The sequence below is a fragment of the Salvelinus fontinalis genome, chromosome 30, assembly GCF_029448725.1.
Source record: "Salvelinus fontinalis isolate EN_2023a chromosome 30, ASM2944872v1, whole genome shotgun sequence".
NCBI classification, from domain to species: domain Eukaryota; kingdom Metazoa; phylum Chordata; class Actinopteri; order Salmoniformes; family Salmonidae; genus Salvelinus; species Salvelinus fontinalis.
In genome coordinates, this window is record NC_074694.1 from 26,893,251 (window position 1) to 26,919,538 (window position 26,288).

Here is a 26,288-nt window from a genome sequence, read left to right on the forward strand (position 1 = left end):
GTGATTTTTCCTTTTATTGCTTAAACTGCCATCTGGAACAATCTATACCAAAAGGATAAATGTCTTTGCACATACAGGAAGTCAAACCGAGTACAGTCATTGGGTAGAATATAAAAAGAACGGTCCTCAGATGACCTGCAGCTCTCAGAGCCTGCTGCAGGCCGCGCAAACTTGCTGAAGGTCGGGCTAGCAGGAGTGCCTACGCCCAGGTTACATAAGCTAAGGCAAACTGGGTCAATTGCAGTGTGCCTACTAGTTAGTAGTAATCTTGTGGTGATGTGTTTTACCACATCAGTACTTCTATGTGATTGCTATGTGACAGAAGAAACACAAGCAAATCATTGGTGGGAGTTTGAACTGTCAGCAAATAGACAACTGCAAAATTCCATAACATCAACTGAATCTGAAAGCACTACAAAAGTTTTGGACCAAGTAGGCAACACTGCAATCGACTCAGGATCATGTTGATTGGTTTGGACATATAAACAAACGGTTACACAAGTCAATCCATCCAATCAGCCATACTGTTTTGTACACAAGATTGAGAGCCTAAACAAGGAGAACACCTCAGAAAGGGATAATAGCATTACTGTATGTAAGGGTACTTTCTGTAAAAAGAGGGTGAGGGGAAAGCTGTGAGGCAGGAGTGCAAAGGAATACAACCTTGAGACTATAGATTTCTGCAGGAGTTAATAGGGGAAAAAATGCTAAATACATTTGTCAGAATGACATTGCATTGTTAAGATTCAAGGGGTGAAACTGTTTGACCAACACAGGGAATACCAGTTTGGGAATACTCTTTCATTCACACCACCTCGTCACTTTACATTATGCTGTAGGTAAGCATAAAGTAGATCACAGATTGTTTCAAAAACACATTCAAATAATTCTCACAAAGCTTTAACAGCGAAGCCGCTTTAAAATAAATATATCATCTTAAAACGCAAGAGAATTTAATCTGAATTTAGTCTGAGTCACCAGTCACTGGGATTCTTTTGCTTTTTTAACTTCACCGCTCAAATAAATAAATAAATAAGTCTTAAACCCATAAAACAATCTACAAATTTGGAGACTTAAAATGCTAATTATTTGAAAGCCCTTTCGCCTACTTTTAAAAGGTTAACCCATTACATTTTTCACAATACAACTACATACTGTTTTGTCAAGTTGACAAGAAGCATTTATTTACGCTGTGGCACTGAACACCTAAAATAGAATTTATGGAAAAATAAGCATTTACAAAAAGACATTTAAAACGTACTTAAGATTACCATCACTCCAAACCATAGCGTAACATTAGTTTGTTCAGTCAATAAAGATAATAATACCTTTAATAATAATTGAATAACTATATAATAATTCTATTTAAAGAATTATAGTGCTGAAATTATTTGGTGTATACTGAAAAATTATGAATACTGAAATAGACTAATACTCCATGTTTTCCCCTCATTGTAGCCAATAATGTACCAACCAATCAGAGGTGAGTGTTAACATGGTGATAGATACTTCCTGTTTAGAGTTCCACTGTTTCGGACTATAGAATAAGAATCTTCTATGGGTTCCGAGTTGTGAAAAGAATTATCAACATTTGGCACTAGTTTGATAGCTGTACAACAGAAAACCTTTCCTCTTGCATTAAGTTGTACAAACGCTCTCAAACTAGATAAAACAATAGTGAATTAGATTGATGGAACAATCAATGGAAACAATATGAGAAATGTAAAAATAAATTTGAGCAATGGAGGATAAACAGGAGATCATAACATGAAAACTACATAAGAAATTAGATGGAATCCTTACGCTTCCAGCATTCTTTTCACTCTGAAAGGAAAAATTTGATAATTTTGTGAGAATGACAAACTTGACACTTTATACAGAACCAAAATATCTGCATAATAATCATCATGGATCCTTACTTCACCATGTTTGATTGTCCCATCTTATCATTGGCCTGTCCTAACCTCGGCCAATCCCCCACTAATCACCGTTCATGTTTAAATTAGAGTAAAAAAATAAAAAATAAAAATATATATATATATTTCAGTGAATGCAGTGAAAGCATAGTGTATGAAGCTGGTATATGTAACAAACTGTAACATAACTGTTCCTGTATGGGTGACTAGGATGGCTAGCTGATGGGTAGCATAAAATGAATATGAGTTTAAAAAAAAAGCTAACGCAAACGGAAGATCAAATTAATTGACATTGAAGCAAAATTGCATTGGTGGACCCTGGGTCTAAAAGAAGGGGGGGAGGGGTTATGGGGTTACATAGGGGATTAGGGGGTACAGGGGGTGGGGAAACCCCTCAGACAGACAGTGAAACGAAGCTGTTGTACTGTTGGATGTTGCGTTTGAGAATGTCCGAGCAGGGCCCTAGGACGCGTTCGAACCGTGGTCGGTCCAGCTTCACACACTTCAGAGGACCGCGGGCGACCACAGTGGCAGCACGGGGACGGTTCATCAGCAGGGCAATCTCACCTGGAGGAACGGAGTAGATGGTCAATACAAAACAGGCTTCACAAATTTGGTTAATTTCTGCTAATATATCATCTAAATATGTAAGAGGCTTGCCAAATCAGGTTAGAGCTTTGTGCTTTTCTCTTCATATCACCTTAAAAATGTGAGAGTCGGGCTTATATAGTGCATATACAAACAAATTAAGAAAGAAAGTTGATGAGAAGAGAGGGAGAGCTGAAGCCTGAGCAGGTTATTCTTACCAAAGTAGTCAGACGGTTGTAATCTCCCAACCTCCACAAACTCCTCGTTCTCAGAGCGACGCTGCAACACAGCTGCAGAACCCTACAGAACACAAACATCAGGGTCCTGTTCAGTAGGGAGAACTGAAACAAACTAAATGAAACCCTAGAGTGAAGTACATACCTCCAGTATGATAAAGAACTCGTCGCCAGGCTCTCCCTGCACCACGATCTTCTGTCCGTCATCAAACTGCACCGGCTCCAGAGAATCAGCCACCGTCAGACGCTCCCATTTGTCCAGAGACTCTGAGGGGATGGAATCACAAGACAGGGACGTAAGTGACATCACAATAAAGAAACCATTCAGTGTACAGTACACCTAGGTGGTGGACGAAGAGTTGTTAACGTGTCTTGAAAGCCACTGTATGCAAGTGGCTATAATCAGGGCCTAAAATTAACATCCGCCACCTGCTAAATAAGGGTTGATTTTGGCATTGGTGGGTAAGATGTCTATTTCACTAATCACGTTCCCGGGTGGTCAGGCCTCCACAATGCAAGCATTTCACTTGCATTTGTGAAAAAAAATAGTCAAGTATGATCACATTTATAGTCAAATGCTGCAGTAGCTGTTATCAAAGTATTTCTGCCATGTTTCATAGATGGGAAAATAACTGCAAAAAGTAAAAGTATCCTATATAGCCTATCCCACCTCGTGCTGCAACACTGCCTGGCTGGGGGCTGTAAGCACATGAGAAGCTGTGTAAAATATTCATTTTTAGAAGTGCTGCGCACAAGCATAAAAGTTGGTCTAATTTACTTGAAACGAAAGTCTACTGAAGTGAGACTGTCATTGTGTTTCTTGGCTATTTACATAGTTTTGTTCACAAGCTGGGTTGTTTGTCAATGTTTGAGTTTCAACTGCTAGAGAAGAGAAGATAATGCTGCTACTAGTCAGACTCAATCTCACAGGCACAAACATGACTGGAGTTGCATTACCACGGTAACATCCTGCCTTTTTGTGTCATCTAATATTTTGGTTAAAAGACTCAAAAAATGTAATGAAACAAATACGACACTTCTTCTTACAAATAATACATGTATTGTTTTAGAAACATTACAAACCATGCTCATCTGTTTTTTGTGTGTAACTTTAGCAGAAAATAACATATTTTGGCTGGTAAAAAATCTGAGTGAATGGTAGATTTTTTAAATATCTTCTTGGGTATGACGCTACAAGCTTGGCACACCTGTATTTGGGGAGTTTCTCCCATTCTTCTCTGCAGATCCTCTCAAGCTCTGTTCTGTTGGATAGGGAGCGTTGCTGCACAGCTATTTTCAGGTCTCTCTAGAGATTTTCGAATCGGGTTCAAATCCGGGCTCTGGCTGGACCACTCAAGGACATTCAGAGACCTGTCCGAAGACAACGCAGGAGTGGATTGGCTGTGTGCTTAGGGTCGTTGTCCTGTTGGAAGTTGAACCTTCACCCCAGTCTGAGTGCTTTTTCCATCAAGGAGCTCTCTGTACTTTGCTGCGTTCATCTTTGCCTTGATCCTGACTAGTCTTCCAGTCCCTGTCACTGAAAAACATCCCCACAGCATGAAGCTTCCACCACCATGCTTCACCGTAGAGATGGTGCCAGGTTTCCTCCAGATGCGACGCTTGGCATTCAGGTCAAAGAGTTCAATCTTGGTTTTATCAGACCAGAGAATCTTGTCCTTTTGGCAAACTCCAAGCGGACTTTCATGTGCAATTTTACTGAGGAGTGGCTTCTGTCTGGCCACTCTACCATAAAGGCCTGATTGGTGGAAAGCTGCAAAGATGGGAGAACCTTCCAGAAGGACAACCATCTCCGCAGAGGAACTCTGGAGCTCTGTCAGAGTGACCATCAGGTTTTTGGTCACCTCCCTGACCAAGGCCCTTGTCCCCCGATTGCTCGGTTTGGCCGGGTGGCCAGCTCTAGGAAGAGTCTTGGTGGTTCCAAACTTCGTCCATTTAAGAATGATGGAAGACAATGCGTTCTTGGGGACCTTCAATGTTGCAGAATTTGTTGGTACCCTTCCCCAGATCCGTGCCTCGACACAATCCTGTCTCGGAGCTCTACGGACTATTCCTTTGACCTCATGGCTTAGTTTTTGCTCTGACGTGCACTGTCAACTGTGGGATCTTATATAGACAGATGTGTGCCTTTCCAAATCATATCCAATCAATTGAATTTACAGGTGGACTCCAATCAAGTTGTAGAAACATCTCAAGGATGATAAATGGAAACAGGATGCACCGGAGTTCACTTTCACATCTCATAGTAAAGGGTCTGAATACTTTGTAAATAAGGTATCTGTTTTTTTATTTTTAATACATTTGCAAAAATGTCTAAAAACCTGTTTTCAATTTATCATTATGGGCGATTGTGTGTAGACAATTTTAGAATAAGGCTGTAACATAACACAATGTTGAAAAAGTCAAGGTGTCTGAATGCACTGTACACCAGTGGCTGGTGGACCTATTTTTATTTATTTTTTAACAGTGGCTATTATTATTATTATTATGATGAGCAGAAATGTGAAAAAGCTAAATAAACAGTGAACCTTACCTAAGATGGAAACTTTGCTGAGGAACTCCTCGTACATCTTCCTCTTCCTCAAAGTGCTTCCCTGTAAAGAATAACAACAGGTCGTAATGTTCATTCCTGAGTTCTGACAATTGTTGTAAGCCTTCAAACATCATGCATAAACTGGTCATACGGCTAACCTTTGGTAGTTGTCTGTATTTTCAATTCGTAAAATTCAGCAGTTATAAAAAATTTGATCAAAATTAAAAATCGCAACAATTCTACATGTCCTTACTCATCGTTAATCACTCCAAAAGTAAATCAAAGCATGTCAGTCACGTGAAGTGTCAGAGCAGAGCAGGGCGAGGCTCACCATGAGTATCCTCCTGTAGCTGTCTCTGTCGATGCCCCACAGTTTGACGTTGCTCTTGGCTCGGACGGTGGCAGCCCTGGGGGTCCCGTAGATCAGGGCCAACTCTCCGAAGCTGCCCCCCTCCCCGATACTGGTCACCCACTCGTTGTTCACATACACCTGGCAGGAAGGGGGAGAAGGGTATTTAGACATTAAGATCAGGTAACGTCAGCGTGTTACTGTCACTATTAGATGTTGTTTACTGCCTATGTGTATGTTGTTTCTTGTATTATATAGAAATAATGCGACGTAGCCATATAATTAGTATGCTAGATCTATGAGAGTAGGCATTGCTAAGGTAACAGATAATAGGGATCTGAATAGCAAAGTAACATATGACAAAACAAGAAGACAGAACAGTCTAAAAAGACAGTTGCAAAAATAAGCCTGTCATATTCAGGAGGGAAAGAAACAAGACAAGCTTTCAACTTGGGGGCCTGTTTTCTATCAAACTGGAATGCTTGTGTGAGAATGTTTGTTTATTAATACAAGAGAATCACTGTGCAAAAATGTGTGTGTTCCTAAAATACATCAAGAGACTTACATCCGTCTCTCCTTGGTCGATGACGTAGAAATTATCTCCCTCATCACCTGAGAGAAAAGGAAGACATTGTTAATCTTTTCTCTGGAATAAAAAGACACTTCAGGTCTACTTGAATTTCCACTAAATCTAAAGGACAATGAGAACCTACTGTACCTTGCATAATAACAGTCTCTCCAGTGATGTAAGTAACTGAAAACATGGCATCAAAGATGTCGCTGTGAATAAAGATTGTGTTTGTAAAGTTTCAGGTTTGTGGCATGATCAGTGGGATTGATCTAAACTCACATTGACAACCAATCTTTACAGATAAATCAAAGACCATTACCAACAAAGCCTGTTAACAACATACCTCCTCTCGTTGTCATCCAAGTGAGAGAAAAGCACATTCCTTTTGATAGCTTTAGCTAGGGCAGCCATTGTTTTGTAGTCTTTAGGAATGAACTTGAAAACAAAAACCATCCATGATTAAGCAAATCACCCTAAGTATTCACAAAATCTCCAGCCAGCCTATAGATATGACTGTAAGTAGAGAATATTGTTTTCTGGGCTGGTCTAAATGACTGCGTTTTGTCAGATGCTTTGTTGTTTTAGTAGAGCCATGTGTTTCAAGATGATGTAAGTTTTTATGTGTGCAGTTGTGTGTGTATGCGTACAGTATGTTGTATGAGTGTGTGTGTATCCTCACCTTTCGGACATAGGATGCAGCATCCTCCTCTGTGTAGACCTCAGCACTGATGGCTCCTCTCCGCCGGCGACCCTTGACAACAGGGTTCATGGGAGGAGACACCTCCTCATCCCGGGAGTCAGAACGGCTGCTGGCCTTCTGCTGGTTCAGGATTTGCTTGGCCTCCTCCTGCATGGTTCACAGGTCAGAGGTCACACACAGACAATCAGCTGCCAGGGCAAGACTTTACAATATAAAGGCACTACAATTATAAAACTAGTTTCATGGAAGGCCATGAGCCTAGAGGCACACAGCTGGATGAAGCACACAGCTGGATGATGCGCACAGTTGCACACACACTCGCCAGCCTACCCACCCAGACTCACCTTCTCCAGCCTCTCGAAGTACTCTCTGAGGAAGGCCATGGGTCTGTCAGGCCTAGAGGTACACAGCTGGACGATGCAGTCCTTCAGCAGCTGCTGGATGTTGTGTTTCTGCACGTACAGCTCACACTCCCTCAGACTCCTCTCCTCCTCACTGCTCGTACTGCCCGACGCCATCACGATTGAAGACGCACTACTGCTCCGCTACGACCTGGTGAACTGGCGAACTCTGGCCTCTAAACTAGAGATTGAGAGACAACTTGGATTGCTTCTATTACGTGCACTTCTATTACGCATATATATTTTTAAAAAATTGTTCCAATCTTCTTCTAATGTGGTTGTTATAGTCTTATAACTGACTAAAATGCAGATGCGAGAGAGAGGAAGAAAGGGAGGGACTAATTGGAAGGGATTAGAGGAAGGGAGGGAGATTGTGAGACAGAAAGAAAAAGAGATAGGCATTTCAGGGATGCTTGAGGGTAACTTGGTCATATGATGTGATTAAGTCTTAATTCTTATGGCTGCAATCCTGTTAACGGGATGATATGACAACAGCCAATGAAAGTGCAGGGCGCCAAATTCAAATAGAAATCTCATAATTAAAATTCCTCAAACATACATGTATCTTATACCATTTTAAAGGTAATCTTGTTGTTAATCCCACCAAAGTGTCAGATTTCAAATAGGCTTTTCAGTGAAAGCACCACAAACGATTATGTTAGGTCACCACAAAATCACAGAAAAACACAGCTATTTTTCCAGCCAAAGACAGGATTCACAAAAAGCAGGAATAGAGATAAAATGAATCACTAACCTTTGATGATCTTCATCAGATGACACTCATAGGACTTCATGTTACACAATACATATAGGTTTTGTTCGATTAACTTCATATTCATATCCAAAAACCTCAGTTTACATTGGCGCCATGTTCAGAAATGCCTCCAAAATATCCAGAGAAATTGCAGAGAGCCACGTCAAATAACATAAATACTACTCATAAACTTTGATGAAAGATACATGTTTTACATATAATTAAAGACACTATTAAAGACTTTTAAAGATGCAACCGCTGTGTCAGATTTCAAAAATCTTTACGGCAAAAGCACAATATTCAATAATCTGAGAACAGTGTTCAGCCACAAAAGGAAGCCATACAGTTACCCGCCAAATTGTGCAGTCAACAAAACTCATAAAAGCACTATAAATCTTCACTTACCTTTGCTGATCTTCGTCGGAATGCACTCCCAGGACTCCCACTTCGACAAGAACTGTTCTTTTTGTTCGGTAATGTCCAAGTAGCTACTTTTGTTAGCGCGTTTAGTACACATATCCAAACGCTCGTGCAGGTCCAGGCGAACATCGGACGAAAACTTCAAAGTTATATTACAAGTCGAATAAACTTGTCAAACTAAGTATAGAACCAATCTTTAGGATGTTGTTATCATAAATATTCAATAATGTTCCAACCAGAGAATTCCTTTGTGTGTATAGAAGTAATGGAACGCAAGTCGATATCATGTGGAATGCGTGTGACCAGGATCTGGCTCTCTGCCAGACCACTGACTCAAACAGCTCCCATCCGGCTCAACATCACAGTAGAAGCTTCATTCAACGTTCTACAGGCTGTTGACATCTAGTGGAAGCTGTAAGAAGTGCAAACAGATCCATATCCTACAGTGTTGTCAATAAGCGATGAGTTGAAAATCGACCAACCTCAGATTTCTCACTTCCTGGTTGGATTTCTTCTCAGGTTTTTGCCTGCAATATGAGTTATGTTATACTCACAGACATAATTCAAACAGTTTTAGAAACTCCAGAGTGTTTTCTATCCAATACTAATAATAATATGCATATATTAGCAACTATAACTGAGGAGCAGGCCATTTACTCTGGGCACCTCTGTGCACCTTTCATCCAAGCTACTCAATACTGCCCCTGCAGCCATAAGTTAAGTGGTGGTAGACAGATAGGCCCAAACAACAAAACAAACTGTATCCTTGTTTGATGGGAGAAGAAAAGTTACATTTCTTATCAGTTTCATCATGCTGAGGTCTGGATTACTGTATATCATATGGCATTTAAATAGGACCATGTCATTACTAATCTGTCAAAGTAGATTTAGATGTATAATATTGACAAAAAATGGAGCCAGTAGCAAGTATGACATGCTGCTTTACTACAAAAGAGAGGATCTAGTGCATTGGTCACGTTAGGTACACCACCAAATGGTTGCATTGTACACTAAGTACAGATTATGAAGAGTCAAATGATAGAAACAAACATTTACATCAAGTATCAATAAAATAAATAGTTAACCGAGCTACTGCTGATTAGGATTTCAGACAGTTCTTGAATGTCCTGCTATCTAGCAATGCTTTTTGCTCTGGCGTTTTCAATACTGCCCATGAACTGTCTCCTGGAATAATATGACAGATCCCCCACCAAAAAGAAAAACATTCAAAATGACCTTGCTTTCAAAACGTTTACTGGAGCAGTAACGTTACAACTTCGATAAATTAGAAGGCAAACTATGGTTGTCTACCAACACACATGGAAAACAAGGTACATTTCGGTGCCATCAATGCTAGCTAGCCAGCCAACTCTGATAATATAGCTGTTAAAGATACAACACTAGGAGCTAGGAGCATAAGAGATGACAGCAACCAATACCTAACTGCCCTGGCCTATAATACTCTAAACGTTAGCTATCTAACGTTACTATAGTTAGTACGCATCAGATGGCTGTTTGATCGCAATTTACTGGTACGTTAGCTAACTTAAATAAACATAATCATGACGAAGCTTGCTTGCTAAAACTGTATTGATGGATATCAAATCTATCAACCAGCTAGGTAGCTAGAAACCTAGTTGGCAGTTTGGCCTGCAAAGCCAGTCAGTCCAGAGATACTTCAGTACTGGCCAGTCTTGCCAATGACGCCATCTTGAGCTCTATCATAAACAAATACAAGGCCGAGGCTACATATCCCGCGATCGCAATGGCATCAATTTCAAACAATGTGGCGCAATACTTACAAGAATCCGCAAATTATTGGCGAGCCCTTTGACACTAACTCGGTTTTCCACAAACTCACCAAATATCTCCCTTCGATTTTTCCAAAAACTTGGACCGCTGCCCCACCGGATATGGGTTTAGAACCAATCACGAGCCGTCATTGACGTCAATTTGCCTCATTCTGACACGTGAGCCGTAACCCTTGGCAACATTAAAGGGGAACGCATGGAAATCATGACGTCAATGGGAAATCAATAGCAGATATAAGGACCTGATAGCCTCATATTAATTTCCCATGAACGGCGGAGCGTCCTCTATTCAAATAGTACTAAATGTATGAATATTTTGGGAGGATATTGTTGTTTTATGAAGATAAATGTTCTGCACACTGTGCTTCAGCGGTTTAACCTTAATATAAACAATAGATGGCTGATCGCAGTGCCATTGGATTAGATTATGTTTAATGACTGATCAGCCAAGGAATATGTCAAATGCATTGTTGTACATATGTAGGATCTTAATTAGAGCCAGTTTGCTACAGCAGTAAAATAATCCTGGAGCAACAGGAAATGTTAATTATTCAGTGGATTATAATTCAAGTACATTTTTGTAGGGGTCGATACCCTTTTCGTTAGGGCACATCAAGTCTGAAATTTCAAAGTGGAAATTACAAACTTTAGAAGCCTTTTTAAAACTCAAATACACTACAAATTTGCATTTCCTGCTTAGCAGGAAAATTCTCAGCAACAAAAGAGTGATCAATTTAAGTAAAATCCTATATCTGTATGTATTGCTTTTGTGCAAACTCTGCAAAGATTCACATAGAGAGATGTAGCAAAGATACGGTCAGCAAACCACTTGATGGGTCCAACCAATCAAAACAATTTCTCGTGCCCGAAGAAGGTATAGTGAACCAATCGCAATCGTGTAATTTAGAATGGGCGGTGCTCTCTGGACTGTTTTCTTGTAAACCAATCAGATACACGTTATGAAAAGGTCGGCCAATCTGAGTGGTGCAGAGGTAATGATCTAACCAGCCAATAGAAAATGAGGCAAAAGTCACGCATACAGCCCTTAGCGGTTTTTGTTTCACTTTTCGGTCTCCTGTTAACTATTGATGTTAGGATAAAAACAGAACAATTACAAGCGCCTTCCTCAAAAAGTAAAAAACAATAACAGGGAATTATAGTTTCAGGATTCAACCCAGCTGTTTGTAATTTGTATAGCATTTATTACATTGTATTAACTCATCTCTAGCTCATACGTGTGTCGAGGAGCTGGGTTTCACAGTGATCGATCAGAACCCAGCTGTCCAAACTAGGGCAGTGGAGCTGGAGAATAACCGTGGACGAGATGGAGGACCGGGAGACCTTCGACGGTCCAGGAGGGCCTCGAGACTTGATCAGCTCCTCGTTCAACCAGGATACCACGTAATCTAGTGGATTCTCCTTGTCATACTGCTAGATATATTCTAATTACATAATCTAGGGCCGAAGTAAATCCTTATGCTCCCAGCTATAATATGGTCTGTAGCATAAATATGTTAGTGTGTGAATTGTATCTTCCAACCTCGCCCACTTGTTCAGTTTGTTTATCACTGTTAATCCAATTGTCCCATGGTGTCTCTTCAACACTGTTTCTAAAATATAGGTTACTAGCTTGTGAAGTAGGCCACCACACTACGAAGGCCTATTGATAGCCAGAGAAAAGTAGCCAAGCTAGATTTGACCTACAGTGGAGAAATACTGGTCAGCAGACTACACACTAAAAATAAATGGTTATTTATAGTGCCAAATCAGGGTTATTTGGCTTCTAACATATCCACCTCATTTTCGAACGCTTTCAAAACACGGAAGCCAAACGCGGAAACTATGGATACAACTCCACGCTCGTGCATTATCATAATTAATATGTGCGCCACTAGAAAGGGGATAGGGGATTTTAGAATCACTTAAAATAAGGGCTGTGTTTCCTGTAGACTTACCCTGGCGTGACGTTTTGATAACCATGTAAATCTCTCTCGGATAAGGTGATTTATCAATATATTCGGCTGTATTTACTCTCAGATTCGAAAATGCTAATTAGCATCAAAAGAGACATCATGCAAAACAACAAATCCCAAAGCTCCTGCACGTCATCTCTAGCTGACACTTTTGCCAACATGTATTTTGTCAATTTAAAACTTGCACGAGACAGTTCACATAATTTTCCATTTAAAGAAATGTAACCAATATATTGATTAATACATTTAGCTAACATTAGATCGTTAATCCAGAGATTCTTACCTTTGTCTCGATTCGGCAGTCTTGTTGTCCATATCATCATGGCATTTTTAGTTCTTTATGATAGCCACATTAGCAGCTAATCAGCATTTAATGTTTTTTTATGGGGAGCAATATCAGGCAATCTTGATAAAAGTCACCTTGTCCTGGAGAGATTTACGTGGTTATCAAAATGTCAAGCCAGGGTAAGCCTAGACGAAACACAGCCCTTATTTTAAGTGTTTATAAAATCACCTATGGTAAAAATGAATGGTGGAAAAACGATTGGAAACATTTCCCTGTTTGACTGCTATGTTTTATGGGCATTATGACTCTTACTGTGGTACTCTTTTATGCCATAATTTACTTGAATGGAGACACCTGTTCTATTCATTCTTATTTCTATTGTAGAGCCGTACAAGTTTTTACATTTTGGTTTAATAGCCATATTATATAATACAAATTCCACAGGTTTTATTATGTTTATTAACAAGTTGAATTAGGTGTGCTAGCTCTGGAACTGCTGGGGGTCCCTGGGGAGAGAATTGAGAACTACTGACTTAGTCAACTGTTCATAAAACACGGTCACTGGCCTAAGTCATATACTGTATAACATATGATAGCATAACACAAGATTTTAGATAAACTGCAATGACACTCACTCACGGTTGCACAGAAATATCTGTGAACAAACCAAGCCCCAAAATATTCAAATGAGCCGCCACCCCTACATTTTAATTTAAATTTAAAACGGAAATAACCTTTTTTTGAACTGCAAATAACTATTGAAGGGCTCAAAGGGTTCTTTGGGTCAGTATGGTTCCACATAGAACCATCACTCTTCGCAAAGAACACTTGGGGAACCCACATTTTTTGTGTGTATTGTGCAAGTCTGGTATTTGTCTCAGATGATGACACATGCAATGAGTTTTGGAACTGTGAAATACTTAGGCTATCACAACTGCATGCATGGGGCGGTTGGATGTATTGGATTATGGCAACATTAGTGTGAGTGATAAAGGAGCATCCAGACACTGTTGATCTACAGGTCAATTACAGGTGTAATAACCGCTGCATGGCTGGGGTCTGGTGTTGTAAATAATCCAGGTTGTCAAACAGACACATTGACATTAACTCTCTCACATTTTCAATCATTCTCAGCAGTTAGGCTATATGTTGCCTGGCTGGGCAAGGCCTATATCCCACTGAACCACACACCTGATCAACTCTGGGTAGCGGTTGCCCTCAGGAACAGATCTATGATCAGCTCACCCTCCCAATAGTGTATCCTAAACCATAAGAGAGGAAAACATTAAACTAATCTTAAATCAGTGTCTATTCTAGAATGAATATCCTATATCATCCTACTCCATCCTATTCCGTCTGTTGACAGACGCCTGCCCCTCCTTTTCTCTACAGTATTTCTGTATACGCCCATAGATAGTGTCCTTGATTATCAGTGCTGTTTGAAGTGCTTAGGGCGATCACATCCTTTCGCAACAGCGAATGGGGATCCTAAAAACATATATAATAATAATACATGACCTGATTCAACTCTTGCTGTGTTGGCTATACAGCACACTGTGTATCCTTAATTTCCCCATGACTGCTATATATAGCTCACTGCGTAATGAGGCATTACACGTATTCCCTACACTTCCCGGTTAGCCGAGTGTGTGTATGACTGTCCTTAGAAAACAACATCCTCTGCCTTTAGTGGTCCAATCAGCCTTGTTCTAATCAGCCTTTCCACTCATAAACATTGTGTCATCTAATTTTTTATTGTATGGTTTTTCTGTTGTATGTGCATTTATTTCCGTAGCTTAAGACCCCTATGGTATATGATTTAAATACATTATGCCACCACAAGTTAACGTCTACAGTACCAGTCAAAAGTTTGGACACACCTACTCATTCAAGGGTTTTTCTTTATTTTTACTATTTTCTACATTGTAGAATAATAGTGAAGACATCAAAACTATGAAATACCACATGGAATGACGTAGTAACCAAAAAAGTGTTAAACAAATCAAAATATATTTTAGATTTTAGATCCTTCAAAGTAGCCACCCTTTGCCTTGATGACAGCTTTTCGCACTCTCGGCATTCTCTCAACCAGTTTCATGAGGAATGCTTTTCCAACAGTCTTGAAGGAGTGCCCACATATGCTGAGCACTTGTTGGCTGCTTTTTCTTCACTCTGCGGCCCAACTCATCCCAAACCATCTCAATTGGGTTGAGGTCGGGTGATTGTGGAGGCCAGGTCATCTGATGCAGCACTCTATCACTATCAAATTTGGACTCATCAGACCAATTTCCACCGGTCTAATGTCCATTGCTCGTGTTTCTTGGCCCAAGCAAGCTTCTTCTTATTATTGGTGTCCTTTAGTAGTGGTTTCTTTGCAGCAATTTGACCATGAAGGCCTGATTCACACAGTCTCCTCTGAACAGTTGATGTTGAGATGTGTCTGTTACTTGAACTCTGTGAAGCATTTATTTGTGCTGCAATCTGAGGTGCAGGTAACTCTAATGAACGTATCCGCTGCAGCAGAGGTAACTCTGGATCTTCCTTTTTGTGGCGGTCCTCATGAGAGCCAGTTTCATCATAGCACTTGATGGTTTTTCCGACTGCACTGCTCTTGAAATTTTCCGCATTGACTGACCTTCATGTCTTAAAGTAATGATGGACTGTCGTTTCTCTTTGCTTATTTGAGCTGTTCTTGTCATAATATGGATTTGGTCTTTTACCAAATAGGGCTATCTTCTGTATACCACCCCTACCTTGTCACAACACAACGGATTGGCTTAAATGCATTAAGAAGGAAAGAAATTCCACAAATTAACAAGGCACACCTGTTAATTGAAATGCATTCCAGGTGACTATCTCATGAAGCTGGTTGAGAGAATACCAAGAGTGTACAAAGCTGTCAAGGCAAAGGGTGGCTACTTTGAAGAATCTCAAATATAAAATATATTTTGATTTGTTTAACACCAGGACTGAGTTTGGGAAACTCTGATAAAGAGTATACACATAGTGGGCACCATCATGGATGTGTAATAACAGTTGGGTCTCTTTGTGTCTCAGGTCTCTATCAGTGGGCACTAAGTCAGGCTACAGACTCTTCTCTGTCACCTCGGTGGACAAGATGGACTGCATCCATGAAGGAGGTGAGTGAGTTTCCTTATAGCCTGTGTGTACTGGTAGCTAGTAACTACAATTAAACACTGGCAGATGTTCACTAAACTGGTATCATAGGACAGGGACAAAACAAGCACCTAGTAAACTGTGGTCAGGTCCACCAGCGTGGTTGTACAGTAGTCTCTGTAACCAGAGAACAAGTTGTTCTAAGCTGACACAGTCCACCCTCTCCCACGTATGTAAACAATGGTAGTGACTAATGTGTTACACCATAAGCCTGTTCCCAGTAATGCATTCTACAACTATTTTATCAGTGTTTCATATCACGGTGAGAGGAAAGTGTCAGCGTATTAATGCTTTGATTTGAGTGTCAAATCAAAAAATCGAATACAATTTTGTCACATGCGCCAAATACAACAGGCGTACCCTCAACTATGCTTACCGTGAAATGCTTACTTACATGCGCTTAACAACAATGCAGTTAAGAAAAATAAAAGTTCAGAAAATATTAAACTATGAAATGAATGTGATGGAATGTGCGCCTGCGTGAGTGTGTACGTGTTTGCGTGTCTGTGCATGTGTGCTCTATGCACATGTTTACCTGTGTGTGTGTGTGTGTGTGTGTGTGTTTTCTATGCAAAGTGTTTTTATATAAGCACATCTATGTGATTTAACCCTTCCCACCCACTTCCTTCCATCCCTTTCCTAGCGGAGTGTCCAGACGTGTACATCGTGGAGCGGTTGTTCTCCAGCAGTCTGGTGGTGGTGGTCAGTCTCTCCATGCCCCGACGTATGAACGTCTACCACTTCAAGAGGGGAACAGAGATCTGCAACTATAGCTACTCCAACAACATCCTCTCAGTCAGGCTCAACAGACAGGTAATGGCCATCGGAGGCCCCATTCCAAACCCACTCCTCACCCCAATCCCTAGGTCAGATTGAGGCCCACCTGAGAGGGATTTCCATTCCAAACCTTATAGCTCTGCAGTAACGTTTCTCTCTCCGTCCCCTGTAGAGGCTGGTAGTGTGTCTGAAGGAGTCAGTCTACATCCACAACATCAAAGACATGAAGCTGCTCAAGACGCTGCTCAACATACCACACAACCCCTCAGGTACTGAATACACACGTAGGCACACACACACATGATGCGTACCCTCAACTATGCTCCGTTTTTAAACACAGACACACCCTCCAAAACCCGTCAGGTCTCTGTGCCCTCTCTGTGAGCCATGGTAACTCCTACCTGGCGTACCCTGGCAGTCAGACCATCGGGGAGATCATGGTTTATGACGCCAGCAACCTGGTAAGACCTGACATTCAAACTTCTTCTGCCACCGCTGCTATTCAAGTCAGTCTACACAGCACAACGCAGGGGGTATTCATGTTGATCTCAATCGCAGCTTGTGATTAGGTAGTATAGTGTTTGCAGTGGTAGTGGAAATGCCTTAATACTTTTGAGTACATGGAGTACAGTCATTGCTTGTCACGGCTGTTGAAGTGGTTGCAGGTTAATGTCAATGACGTATGACCTGTGGGTTCCTCAGAGTACGGTGACGATGATCCCAGCCCATGACAGTCCCCTTGCAGCTCTCACATTCAACGCGTCAGGAACCAAACTGGCCAGCGCCTCCGAGAGGGTGAGCCTGACTGTTCCTCCCTCTGTCTTTCTGTTTATCTCTGCTTGTCTTTCTACTGTATCTCTCTCTATATACACTGACTATACCAAGCATTAGGAACACCTTCCTAATATTGAGTTGCGTTCCACAGGGACGCTGGCCCATGTTGACTCCCATGCTTCCCACAGTTGTGTCAAGTTGGCTGGATGTCCTTTGGGTGGTGGACCATTCTTGATACGCACAGGAAACTGTTGAGCATGAAAAACCCAGCACCGTTGCAGTTCTTGACACAAACCGGTGTGCCTGGAACCTACTTCCATACCCTGTTCAAAGGCACTTAAATCTTTTGTCTTGCCAATTCATCCTCTGAATGGCATACATACACAAGCCATGCCTCAATTGTCTCAAGGCTTAAAAATCATTCTTTAACCTGTCTCCTCCCCTTCATCTACACTGATTGAAGTGGATTTAACAAGTGGCATCAATAAGGGATCCTAACGTTCACCTGGTCATGGAAAGAGCAGGTGTTCTTAATGTTTTGTACACTCAGTGTGTCACTCCCTTTCTCTGTGTACAATAGTTCTGTCTGACCATCTCCTCCTCCTCTTCCCCAGGGTACAGTGATCCGAGTGTTCACCATCCCAGAGGGACAAAGACTGTTTGAGTTCCGCAGAGGGATGAAGAGGTCAGTTTCTGGCAGACAGACTACACACACACACACACAATACTACAGCTGATAGACACACAATACTACAGAATGTTTCCCGCTACAAGGTTTTGTAGGAGTAGGTTTGGTCTCTTGAGGATGATGACTTTTACCATGCGTGTTTGTCTCAGGTACGTGAGTATCAGCTCGTTGTCCTTTAGTTCAGACGCCCAGTTCCTCTGTGCCTCCAGCAACACCGAAACGGTCCATATCTTCAAACTGGAACATCACAGCCCCAGGTACACACTGTTTACTTTCTTCTGATTTTGTTGTGTTGATTGTGTTACAACTTGGCCCTTTCTGGTCCTCAGTGGCTAGTTGTCAGGAGTGGAAGATGCTTTGTGTTACAGTTGTCTTTGTAGTCAGTTGGGAAGAGGAGTGTGATTGACTTGTTGAGTGTGACTATGTCTCTTCTGCCTGTCTGTAGTCGAGAGGGGGAATGTCCTACGTGGGGTGCATACGTGGGAAAGATGTTCACAGCAGCCAGCACCTACCTTCCCTCCCAGGTCTCTGACATAATGCACCAGGACCGGGCCTTCGCCACTGTACGACTTAACATGTTCGGACTCAAGAACATCTGCGCCTTGGCCACGTAAGTTTGTGTGTGTTTGTCGGGGGGGATGGTGTGTGTCTGTGTGCGTTTCGATGTTTGGTAACTCTTTATTTGACAGTCCTATTTGTTATGATTTTCAGGGTTCAGAAGCTGCCTCGTCTGCTGGTGGCGTCATCAGATGGACATATCTACATCTATAACATCGACACACAGGAGGGAGGAGAGTGTGTGTTGGTCAGGAAACATAGGTGAATAAGTGTGTGAGCCTCAAGGTTGGGGTCAATTCCATTTAAATTCCAGTAATTTAAGGAAGTACACTGAAAGTCCCATTTCATTTCTCTTCACTGCTTTTCAATCGGAAATTTGGTTTACTTTCTGAATTGACTGGAATTTAAATAGAATATACCCCAACCCTGGTGTGTGTGGAAGCATGTTTGTATATGCGCTTCTGTGCGTGTGTATTTGCTCTCAGGCTCTTTTTGTGTTTTCTCCAGACTATTTGAAGGAGATAAGGAGCCACAGGAAGAACAACAGGAAGAGGAGGAGCTTGAGGATAGAAGGTCCCTCCCACCGTCAAACAGCCCATCATACGCTGCCACTGTGGCTCTCCCCTCGACCCCACCCTCTTCTACCACTCTCACAGGTATTATGTGTATGTTTGGTTGTGTGTATGGTGTGTGTCTGTCTTACCTTATGTAATTTGGTCTGGTGATGTGACCTTTTGTCATCTCTCCTCTCTTTCCATCTTCTTCTTCTCCGTCCCTCAATCCTCCTCCCAGGCTACTCAGATGGAGTGGCTAAGAAAGGTGATGTGATCCCTCAACATGAGTTTACCAAGGGACCCGTCTATCTGGATGACGAGAACGAGTTTCCTCCAGTCAGCAACCAGAGCAACTGACCCGACTTTTCCCGGGAACCAATCAACTGGAGCCATTCAAGCTAGAAGAAGGGATATCAGTATTCAGAGAACTCCCCCCCCCCCCCCACCAATGGGTGATTGGTTACTGTCATGCGCCACTCAGAAGTAGAGTATGGATAGACAGTAGACCTGTCTCTGTACATTGTCTTATACCTGGCCCTGAAGGTCAATATGAATAAAAACATTTAATTCCCTAACTATCAGAAGGAAAGGAGGTCTGGGCCCTGAAGTTGTAGCCTACCTCTAGTCTAATATTAACCAATATTAACATGGTTAAAAAGGGACTTTAATATTTAGTTGCATTCATATAGAGCTATTGAGAAGTGTTCAATGTGCTTAACATTGTCAAAAGGGGAAGAGGCAAAACCATTCAATTGTACTTTTATCACCTCTTAGTATCGTTTAGTGATATAACACTGACTGGATAGTGAAATCCACGTCCTATTCTGCTGCTTGATGCAGATTGGCTAGAACCCAGTGTATGGTGGCAGAGAGGGGCACAGAGACTGAGGCTTATCACTGTTCTCTAGCTGTGGCACGCCCTGAGAGAGAAGAGGGGGGGAGAGAAAGAAAGAGGGGGGGCTTTATCATATGTCTGAAGCGATAGTTTTCTAACAGCTCTAGGAAAAAAGGTGGAAAGAAAAGTCAAATACTGAAATGTGAAAAACTGAATAGAGAACTGTATTATAGGATCGTACAGGTCCTTTTATTTCATTGATTTCATTATTAACACCATTGACTACATAATATTGAATAATGTAACATTTCAGATATGACAGATGTTTTTACTTTGTAAAAAAATTATATTGACTTGTACTAAATACTCTTTTGGAATATGAAATTAGTATTATTCATCAATACATTAGGTCTTAAGTGGTTTTGGGGGAAAGTGATTTTTTTTTTATTGTTTGTGTATATATACATTTATACATATAGTATGTAAATAGCACACCTATTGTTACGATCCTGTGACTGACTTGCCAAAGGGTGGAGCTTTAAGAACACTCATGTTCTTTGGATGTTTTGATTTTGGGTTAAAGTGAAGTTATTCGTGGGACAAAACTAAACTGGTCTTAGATCAGTGTATTGGCAACTTCATTCTACTTATTGCATGGTCATATACTCCCCACCAGAGAGTGCTAGAGCAACCCAGAAGCCTCCGTTATATAACTGTACAAAAGCCTGTGTACAGGAAAACACTTAATATTGGTAATAATACGGTGAATTGTCCTTGCTACGCAACAGCAGCTGTCTTCCCATGTTTCCCCTCAGAGCAGCAGTGAGCAATGTGTCTCAGCCAATCCTCAGTACTGACCTCCAGGAGAATGACCCACAGTCCGGCCTCCTCACAACAGGCTTGATACTATTTGCTGTTCTTCTTCACTCTGGCGGATGTTTCTGGTTGTTCTCTGGGGTTGTTTACATGAACCCAGATGTAGGCTACAGGTCTGTGATTTCTACATTCCCATTGGCACGCACATGCCTCCAAGAGCAAACAATTATTGGACTAAAACTAAAGTGTGTGTGTGTGTCTGCGTATCAGTCGGTCTTTCTGTGAATGTCAAACTGTGTAACACTGAATGTGTGTGTGTCCTCAGCCCAGGGTGTTGCAGCGGCAAGCTGTGTGCCGGGGGTCACAGCAAGGGGCTGCTGATTGGTCTGTGGCGTAGTCGGCCGTGGACACTGATTGGTCAGTGGCAATGTCATAGAGCAGTGCCTCCCTCCACCTCCTCACCCTCTCATCCACCTCCTTGTACTCCTCCGTGGTGGGGTCCAGGGGTGTCTCCTCGCCCTTGTCCCCAGACAGGTCAAATATCATAGGGGGGTCGTGGAGCTCCTGCCTCCCTGTAGACCCCCCACACGCCTCCGCCGCACCTGTAGGGGCAACATGTACTACAGTAAACTAAACTATCAATACTACTATTTCACTAAACTATCAATACTACAGTAGACCAATCAAATCTCAGTCAGTCACTCACTACACCTGACCAAGCATACCAATGAAGTTTATCCAGATCCCTTTTAGCCGTTACTTTAGCGGCTGTATTACCCGTGATGTAGAAGGCCTTGTGGCGCCCCAGTCTGACGGTCTGCAGGTCCCCATATTTCCCTGCCGCGCCACTGTTGGGGTGGAAGAGGAACTGCAGGTAGGGAGAGGAAGACAAATGAGAGAGACTCGTTCCAGAAATCCATCCGATCATATTCCTGTTTCAGAGTAGTTCTACGACACTACATTTGTGTTACGACTAGCTCTGATAGCTCAGTGGGTCATACCTCATTTCCTGTTTCTTTGCCGTGTAGGAGGACGTCTGTGGCGTCGATACCGTCATAGCGTCTGTCTGATGGGGGGTTCACTCCAGCTAGGGAGAGGAGGGTGGGGAAGATATCCAGACCACTTGGAGAATGGAGAGGGGAGATCAGGAGAAAGAGGGGGTCAAGTTTGCACGAATAACGCAAAAGTGTAACATTCATTCACCTGTGTTTTGTATCTGTGCTGGGAGTAGCTTCAGATATATCTGTACTGTAATGATGACCAAACCTGAGCAGGGCAGAGCTGGTGCTGTTGGCTGGTACTCTGCCAGGCCAGTAGGACACTGTGGGCACCCTGTGCCCCCCCTCCCAAGTGGTCCGCTTGGCAGAGCCCCCACCTGACAGACAGGTAACAGACCAATACATGGACCATTGACGTCAATATCCATAAGGTTCATAATTTAGTTCAGTGAATTGATGCACTAGAATGCAAGTGCTGACCCAGGAAGTACTTACCTCTGCTGGTCTGCCACTTCCCCAGGAAAGGACCCACACTTCCTGCATACTGGCACTTTTGCTCCCAGGGGCCATTATCACCTGGAGAAAAACACATAAAAAAATACAGTGATGTTCAATGATCCAAATGGAAACATGATCGCTGGAAGTCAGTGATCACTCACCAGTGAACCAGATGAGAGTGTTCTCCTTGTCTGAGGCATCAGAGGCATTCTTTATTGCCCCCACCAGACCGTCCATCTCCCGCAGACTGGCAGCGTACACACCGCCTTCTGAGGGGTGGGGGGCGTAGGAAGGGGGGTACAGGGGGACGTGCATGTGTGCCAGAGCTACATAGAGCAGAAAAGGTTGTCCCCGTTCCCTATGAAGAAACATGAAATCATGATATTGATAACATAAAAGATCCCACATTTAAACGTTTGAGCACTGAGAAGAAAGGTATATTTGAGCTAATAGTATGGTAAACTACTGTATATGCCTATAGATAGCCACTTGACTTGCTAGAGAAAGGGCAAGCTCTTCTCTTTGGCAGAGTGAGAGTGTATTAAGCCGTCACGAGACCTGATACTGTAAGCGATGGGCATTTCAAACAGGTGTGATGTAAAACGAGAGAGTCAGACTTACAGAATATTGTTCAGCCCAAATAACCCCTTCTTAACACACGTTTCTTACTGTTTAGGCAGCTGTGCTCTGACTTGAGAGAATGGAACACCATCTTTGCTTTTGGAATCAGAATGTTGGCACAGACAGATTGTGAAATTGGTTTCTGAAAATAAACAGCACGTGTACTGACAAAAACATGTTGCCATTTCTGTTCTAAGAATCTGGGCTACATTCGTTCAGAACTATGTTCCCTTTGCACTAACCTGTAAACATATCACGCCATGACCAACATACAACTGTCTCACTGAGTATATAGGCTATATCAACGGCAGCAACCCAAGTTACAGTACTGCATATGAGGGTTTTGTTCTATTAAATAGCTGTATGTTTTTTCCTGACACATATGTTTTTATGGGCATATTTTACCTGGCTGTGTGTATGACATTGAGTGCAGTGGATGTGTATCGCTGTGTTAGCCTCCACAGGTCCAGAGGCTGCTCTACAATGGTCCTGTTCTCAAACAGAGGCAGAGCCACTTTGGTGTAACAGCTGCTGTAACCACTCCTCTTCAATCTGGTTAAGTAGACAACACAAATATTCAGTATTAGGAGAATGCAGAGTTCTGACTAAGGCTGTTACGGTGACCGTATTACCGCCACACCAGCGGTCAAGAGTCATGAAGGCAGTCCAATTCCACGTGACCGTTTAGTGGAACATTCCCGCTAATAGCCTACTGCCATGTGCTCATTGCTGCGCTTATAATGTGAAGAAATAGCCGTATAGTTTATCAACATTTTAAGCTAAATGTTCTGATCTGTTGCATCAGCCTCATTGGTAAAAAAAAAATTATGCTAGTGGTTGTATTCATTTGGGATCTATCACATCCCACAACTGTCCCAGACTATGTTTGGAATATTTATTTCTCACACAGAATAGAATAGTTAAACTATTGTACTATGGGGGATAGTAGATTGACATAGGCTCGTGCTTTTGCTGTTCGTTAGGCCTACTCATCTTGTTGGCTGGCAAAAATTAAATGTGTACAGTTGTTCCAATATCTTCAATATGCACCTCAGAATTGGATAAGTACGCGCGCAGTTGAGTCCCCGATGTGTCCGTCTTCACTTGTAGCCTGTGAGAAAGACCCGATCACGTGACGAGCCATGTGAGTGAGAGGTGATTCGGCGCAAGCAGCACATAGGGAGAAGGGAATTCAAATTATTATATTCAGCCCAAGGGCACAACGGCCACTGGCCACAGATTGCATGGATTTTTTAGGGGGCATTAGAGTCACACAAAGGGGATTGCGCCGGGAAATTCGAGGCATTATCAAATGCTTGTAAAATTGTGAATGAGAGACTGATGAAGTGTGTACAGCCTGTGCAAAAAACTAAGCAGAGCTCATGCCTTTCATGCTACTTTTTTCCAAACATCATTAGTCACATCATGCAACCTTAGAATGTATAAACATCATTCAGCCTTAGAATGTATAAACATATAGCCCAATGTTTGTATCCCAACTAAAGTTACATTAATAACTCTAGATTAAGCATATAGGAGTAGCTGTTTCTTTATTAACCGCTCAACATAGAATAGCCGCATGTGTGCACTCCCTTAAATTGTTTGTAGAAAATATCCTTCCTATTTTATTCAGCTTTTCATTTGTATTCTTCATGCTATAACATACTATAAAATAATGCCATGGAATTCTAAGCAAATATTGTCTGAAATAGACTACATTTTCTTCATATTATGTTCCTTTTCTATCTTTCTTTTTTTAAATGTAACCTTTATTTAACTAGGCAAGTCAGTTAAGAACAAATTCTTATTTACAATGACGGCCTACACCGGCCAAACCCGGACGACACTGGGCCAATTGTGCGCTGCCCTATGGGACTCCCATTCACGGCCGGTTGTGATACAGCCTTAGACCTGTCTAAAATAAATAATCAAATCAAATTTTATTAGTCACATGCGCCGAATACAACAGGTGAAATGCATACTTACGAGCCCTTAACCAACAACGCAGTTTTTAAAAAAACGGTCAAGAATAAGAAATAAAAGTTACAAGTAATTAAAGAGCAACAGTAAAATAACAATAGTGAGACTATATACAGGGGTGTACCGGTACAGAGTCAATGTGTGGGGGCACCGGTTAGTTGAGGTAATATGTACATGTAGGTAGAGTTATTAAAGTGACTATGCATAGATGTTTACAACAGAGAGTAGCAGCGGTGTAAAAGAGGGGGAGGGGGCGCAATGCAAATAGTCTGGGTAGCCACTTGATTAGGTGTTCAGGAGTCTTATGGCTTGGGGGTAGAAAATGTTTAGAAGCCTCTTGGACATAGACTTGGCGCTCCGGTACCACTTGTCGTGCGGTAGCAGAGAGAACAGTCTATGACATGGGTGGCTGGAGTCTTTGAAAATTTTAAGGCCTTCCTCTGACACCGCCTAGTATAGAGGTCCTGGATGGCAGGAAGCTTGGCCCCAGTGATGTACTGGGCTGTTCGCACTACCCTCTGTAGTGCCTTGCGGTCGGAGGCCGAGCAGTTTCCATACCAGGCAGTGATGCAACCAGTCAGGATACTCTCGATGGTGCAGCTGTAAAACCTTTTGAGGATCTGAGGACCCATGCCACATCTTTTCAGTCTCCTGAGGGGGAATAGGTTTTGTCAAGCCCTCTTCACGACTGTCTTGGTGTGCTTGGTCCATGTTCCTTTGTTGGTGATGTGGACACCAAGGAACTTGAAGCTCTCAACCTGCTCCACTGCAGCACTGTCGATGAGAATGGGGTCATGCTCGGTCCTCTTTTTCCTGTAGTCCACAATCATCTCCTTTGTCTTGATCACATTGAGGGAGAGGTTGTTGTCCTGGCACCACACGGCCAGGTCTCTGACCTCCTCCCTATAGTCTGCCTCGTCGTTGTCGGTGATCAGGCCTACCACTGTTGTGTCTTCGGCAAACTTAATGATGGTGTTGGAGTCGTGCCTGGCTGTGCAGTCATGAGTGAACAGGGAGTACAGGAGAGGACTGAGCACGCACCCCTTATGGGCGCCTGTGTTGAGGATCAACGTGGCGGATGTGTTGTTACCTACCCTTACCACCTGGGGGCGCCCCGTCAGGAAATCCAGGATCCAGTTGCAGAGGGAGGTGTTCAGTCCCAGGGTCCTTAGCTTATTGATGAGCTTTGAGGGCACTATGGTGTTGAACGCTGAGCTGTAGTCAATGAATAGCATTCTCACATAGGTGTTCCTTTTGTCCAGGTGGGAAAGGGCAGTGTGGAGTGCAATAGAGATTGCATCATCTGTGGATCTGTTGGGGCGGTATGAAAATTGTAGTGGGTCTAGGGTTTCTGGGATAACGGTGTTGATGTGAGCCATGACCAGCCTTTCAAAGCACTTCATGGCTACAGACGTGAGAGCTACGGGTCGGTAGTCGTTTAGGCAGGTTACCTTAG

General features: G+C 42.3%; 3 protein-coding genes across 12 annotated transcripts in view; 1 reads left to right on the forward strand and 2 right to left on the reverse strand.

Moving 5' to 3' along the window:
- prkar1ab (protein kinase, cAMP-dependent, regulatory, type I, alpha (tissue specific extinguisher 1) b) lies at positions 1-12,954 on the reverse strand. 5 transcript variants are annotated; one of them, XM_055890198.1, is made up of 12 exons: positions 10,289-10,897; positions 8,969-9,013; positions 7,256-7,493; positions 6,891-7,058; positions 6,555-6,646; positions 6,359-6,420; positions 6,206-6,252; positions 5,623-5,781; positions 5,292-5,352; positions 2,886-3,007; positions 2,723-2,804; positions 1-2,483 (listed from the first exon to the last, which is right to left on the reverse strand). In XM_055890198.1, the coding sequence occupies exons 3-12, from the start codon at positions 7,427-7,429 to the stop codon at positions 2,311-2,313; spliced, it is 1,140 nt and encodes a 379-aa protein (XP_055746173.1). In that variant the 5' UTR covers positions 7,430-7,493; positions 8,969-9,013; positions 10,289-10,897; the 3' UTR covers positions 1-2,310. The 5 variants fall into 5 exon arrangements, with proteins under 5 accessions (XP_055746173.1, XP_055746172.1, XP_055746174.1 ...); XM_055890197.1 differs by lacking the exons at positions 8,969-9,013; positions 10,289-10,897 and adding an exon at positions 12,554-12,954; XM_055890199.1 differs by lacking the exons at positions 8,969-9,013; positions 10,289-10,897 and adding an exon at positions 12,253-12,518.
- Positions 11,317-20,303, forward strand: LOC129828901 (WD repeat domain phosphoinositide-interacting protein 1-like). Of its 3 annotated transcripts, none has more exons than XM_055890192.1 (12): positions 11,317-11,698; positions 15,614-15,696; positions 16,377-16,546; positions 16,683-16,779; positions 16,874-17,043; positions 17,213-17,305; positions 17,899-17,969; positions 18,122-18,229; positions 18,418-18,582; positions 18,684-18,791; positions 19,038-19,186; positions 19,323-20,303. In XM_055890192.1, the coding sequence occupies exons 1-12, from the start codon at positions 11,622-11,624 to the stop codon at positions 19,439-19,441; spliced, it is 1,410 nt and encodes a 469-aa protein (XP_055746167.1). In that variant the 5' UTR covers positions 11,317-11,621; the 3' UTR covers positions 19,442-20,303. The 3 variants fall into 3 exon arrangements, with proteins under 3 accessions (XP_055746167.1, XP_055746168.1, XP_055746169.1); XM_055890193.1 differs by having other exon boundaries at positions 16,874-17,016; XM_055890194.1 differs by having other exon boundaries at positions 16,874-16,971.
- Positions 20,147-26,288, reverse strand: part of LOC129828900 (arylsulfatase G-like) — a 19,753-nt gene continuing 13,611 nt past the window's right edge. For 2 of the 4 annotated variants that reach the window (XM_055890187.1, XM_055890188.1), the window contains exons 6-13: positions 23,258-23,404; positions 22,901-22,948; positions 22,393-22,589; positions 22,229-22,309; positions 22,002-22,110; positions 21,737-21,857; positions 21,513-21,603; positions 20,147-21,337 (exon numbers count right to left, since the gene is read on the reverse strand). In XM_055890187.1, coding sequence (XP_055746162.1) covers positions 21,057-21,337; positions 21,513-21,603; positions 21,737-21,857; positions 22,002-22,110; positions 22,229-22,309; positions 22,393-22,589; positions 22,901-22,948; positions 23,258-23,404 — 1,075 coding nt within the window. In that variant the 3' untranslated portion in view covers positions 20,147-21,056. The remainder of the gene's footprint in view (positions 21,338-21,512; positions 21,604-21,736; positions 21,858-22,001; positions 22,111-22,228; positions 22,310-22,392; positions 22,590-22,900; positions 22,949-23,257; positions 23,405-26,288) is intronic. The other 2 variants (XM_055890190.1, XM_055890191.1) reach the window with 2 other exon arrangements.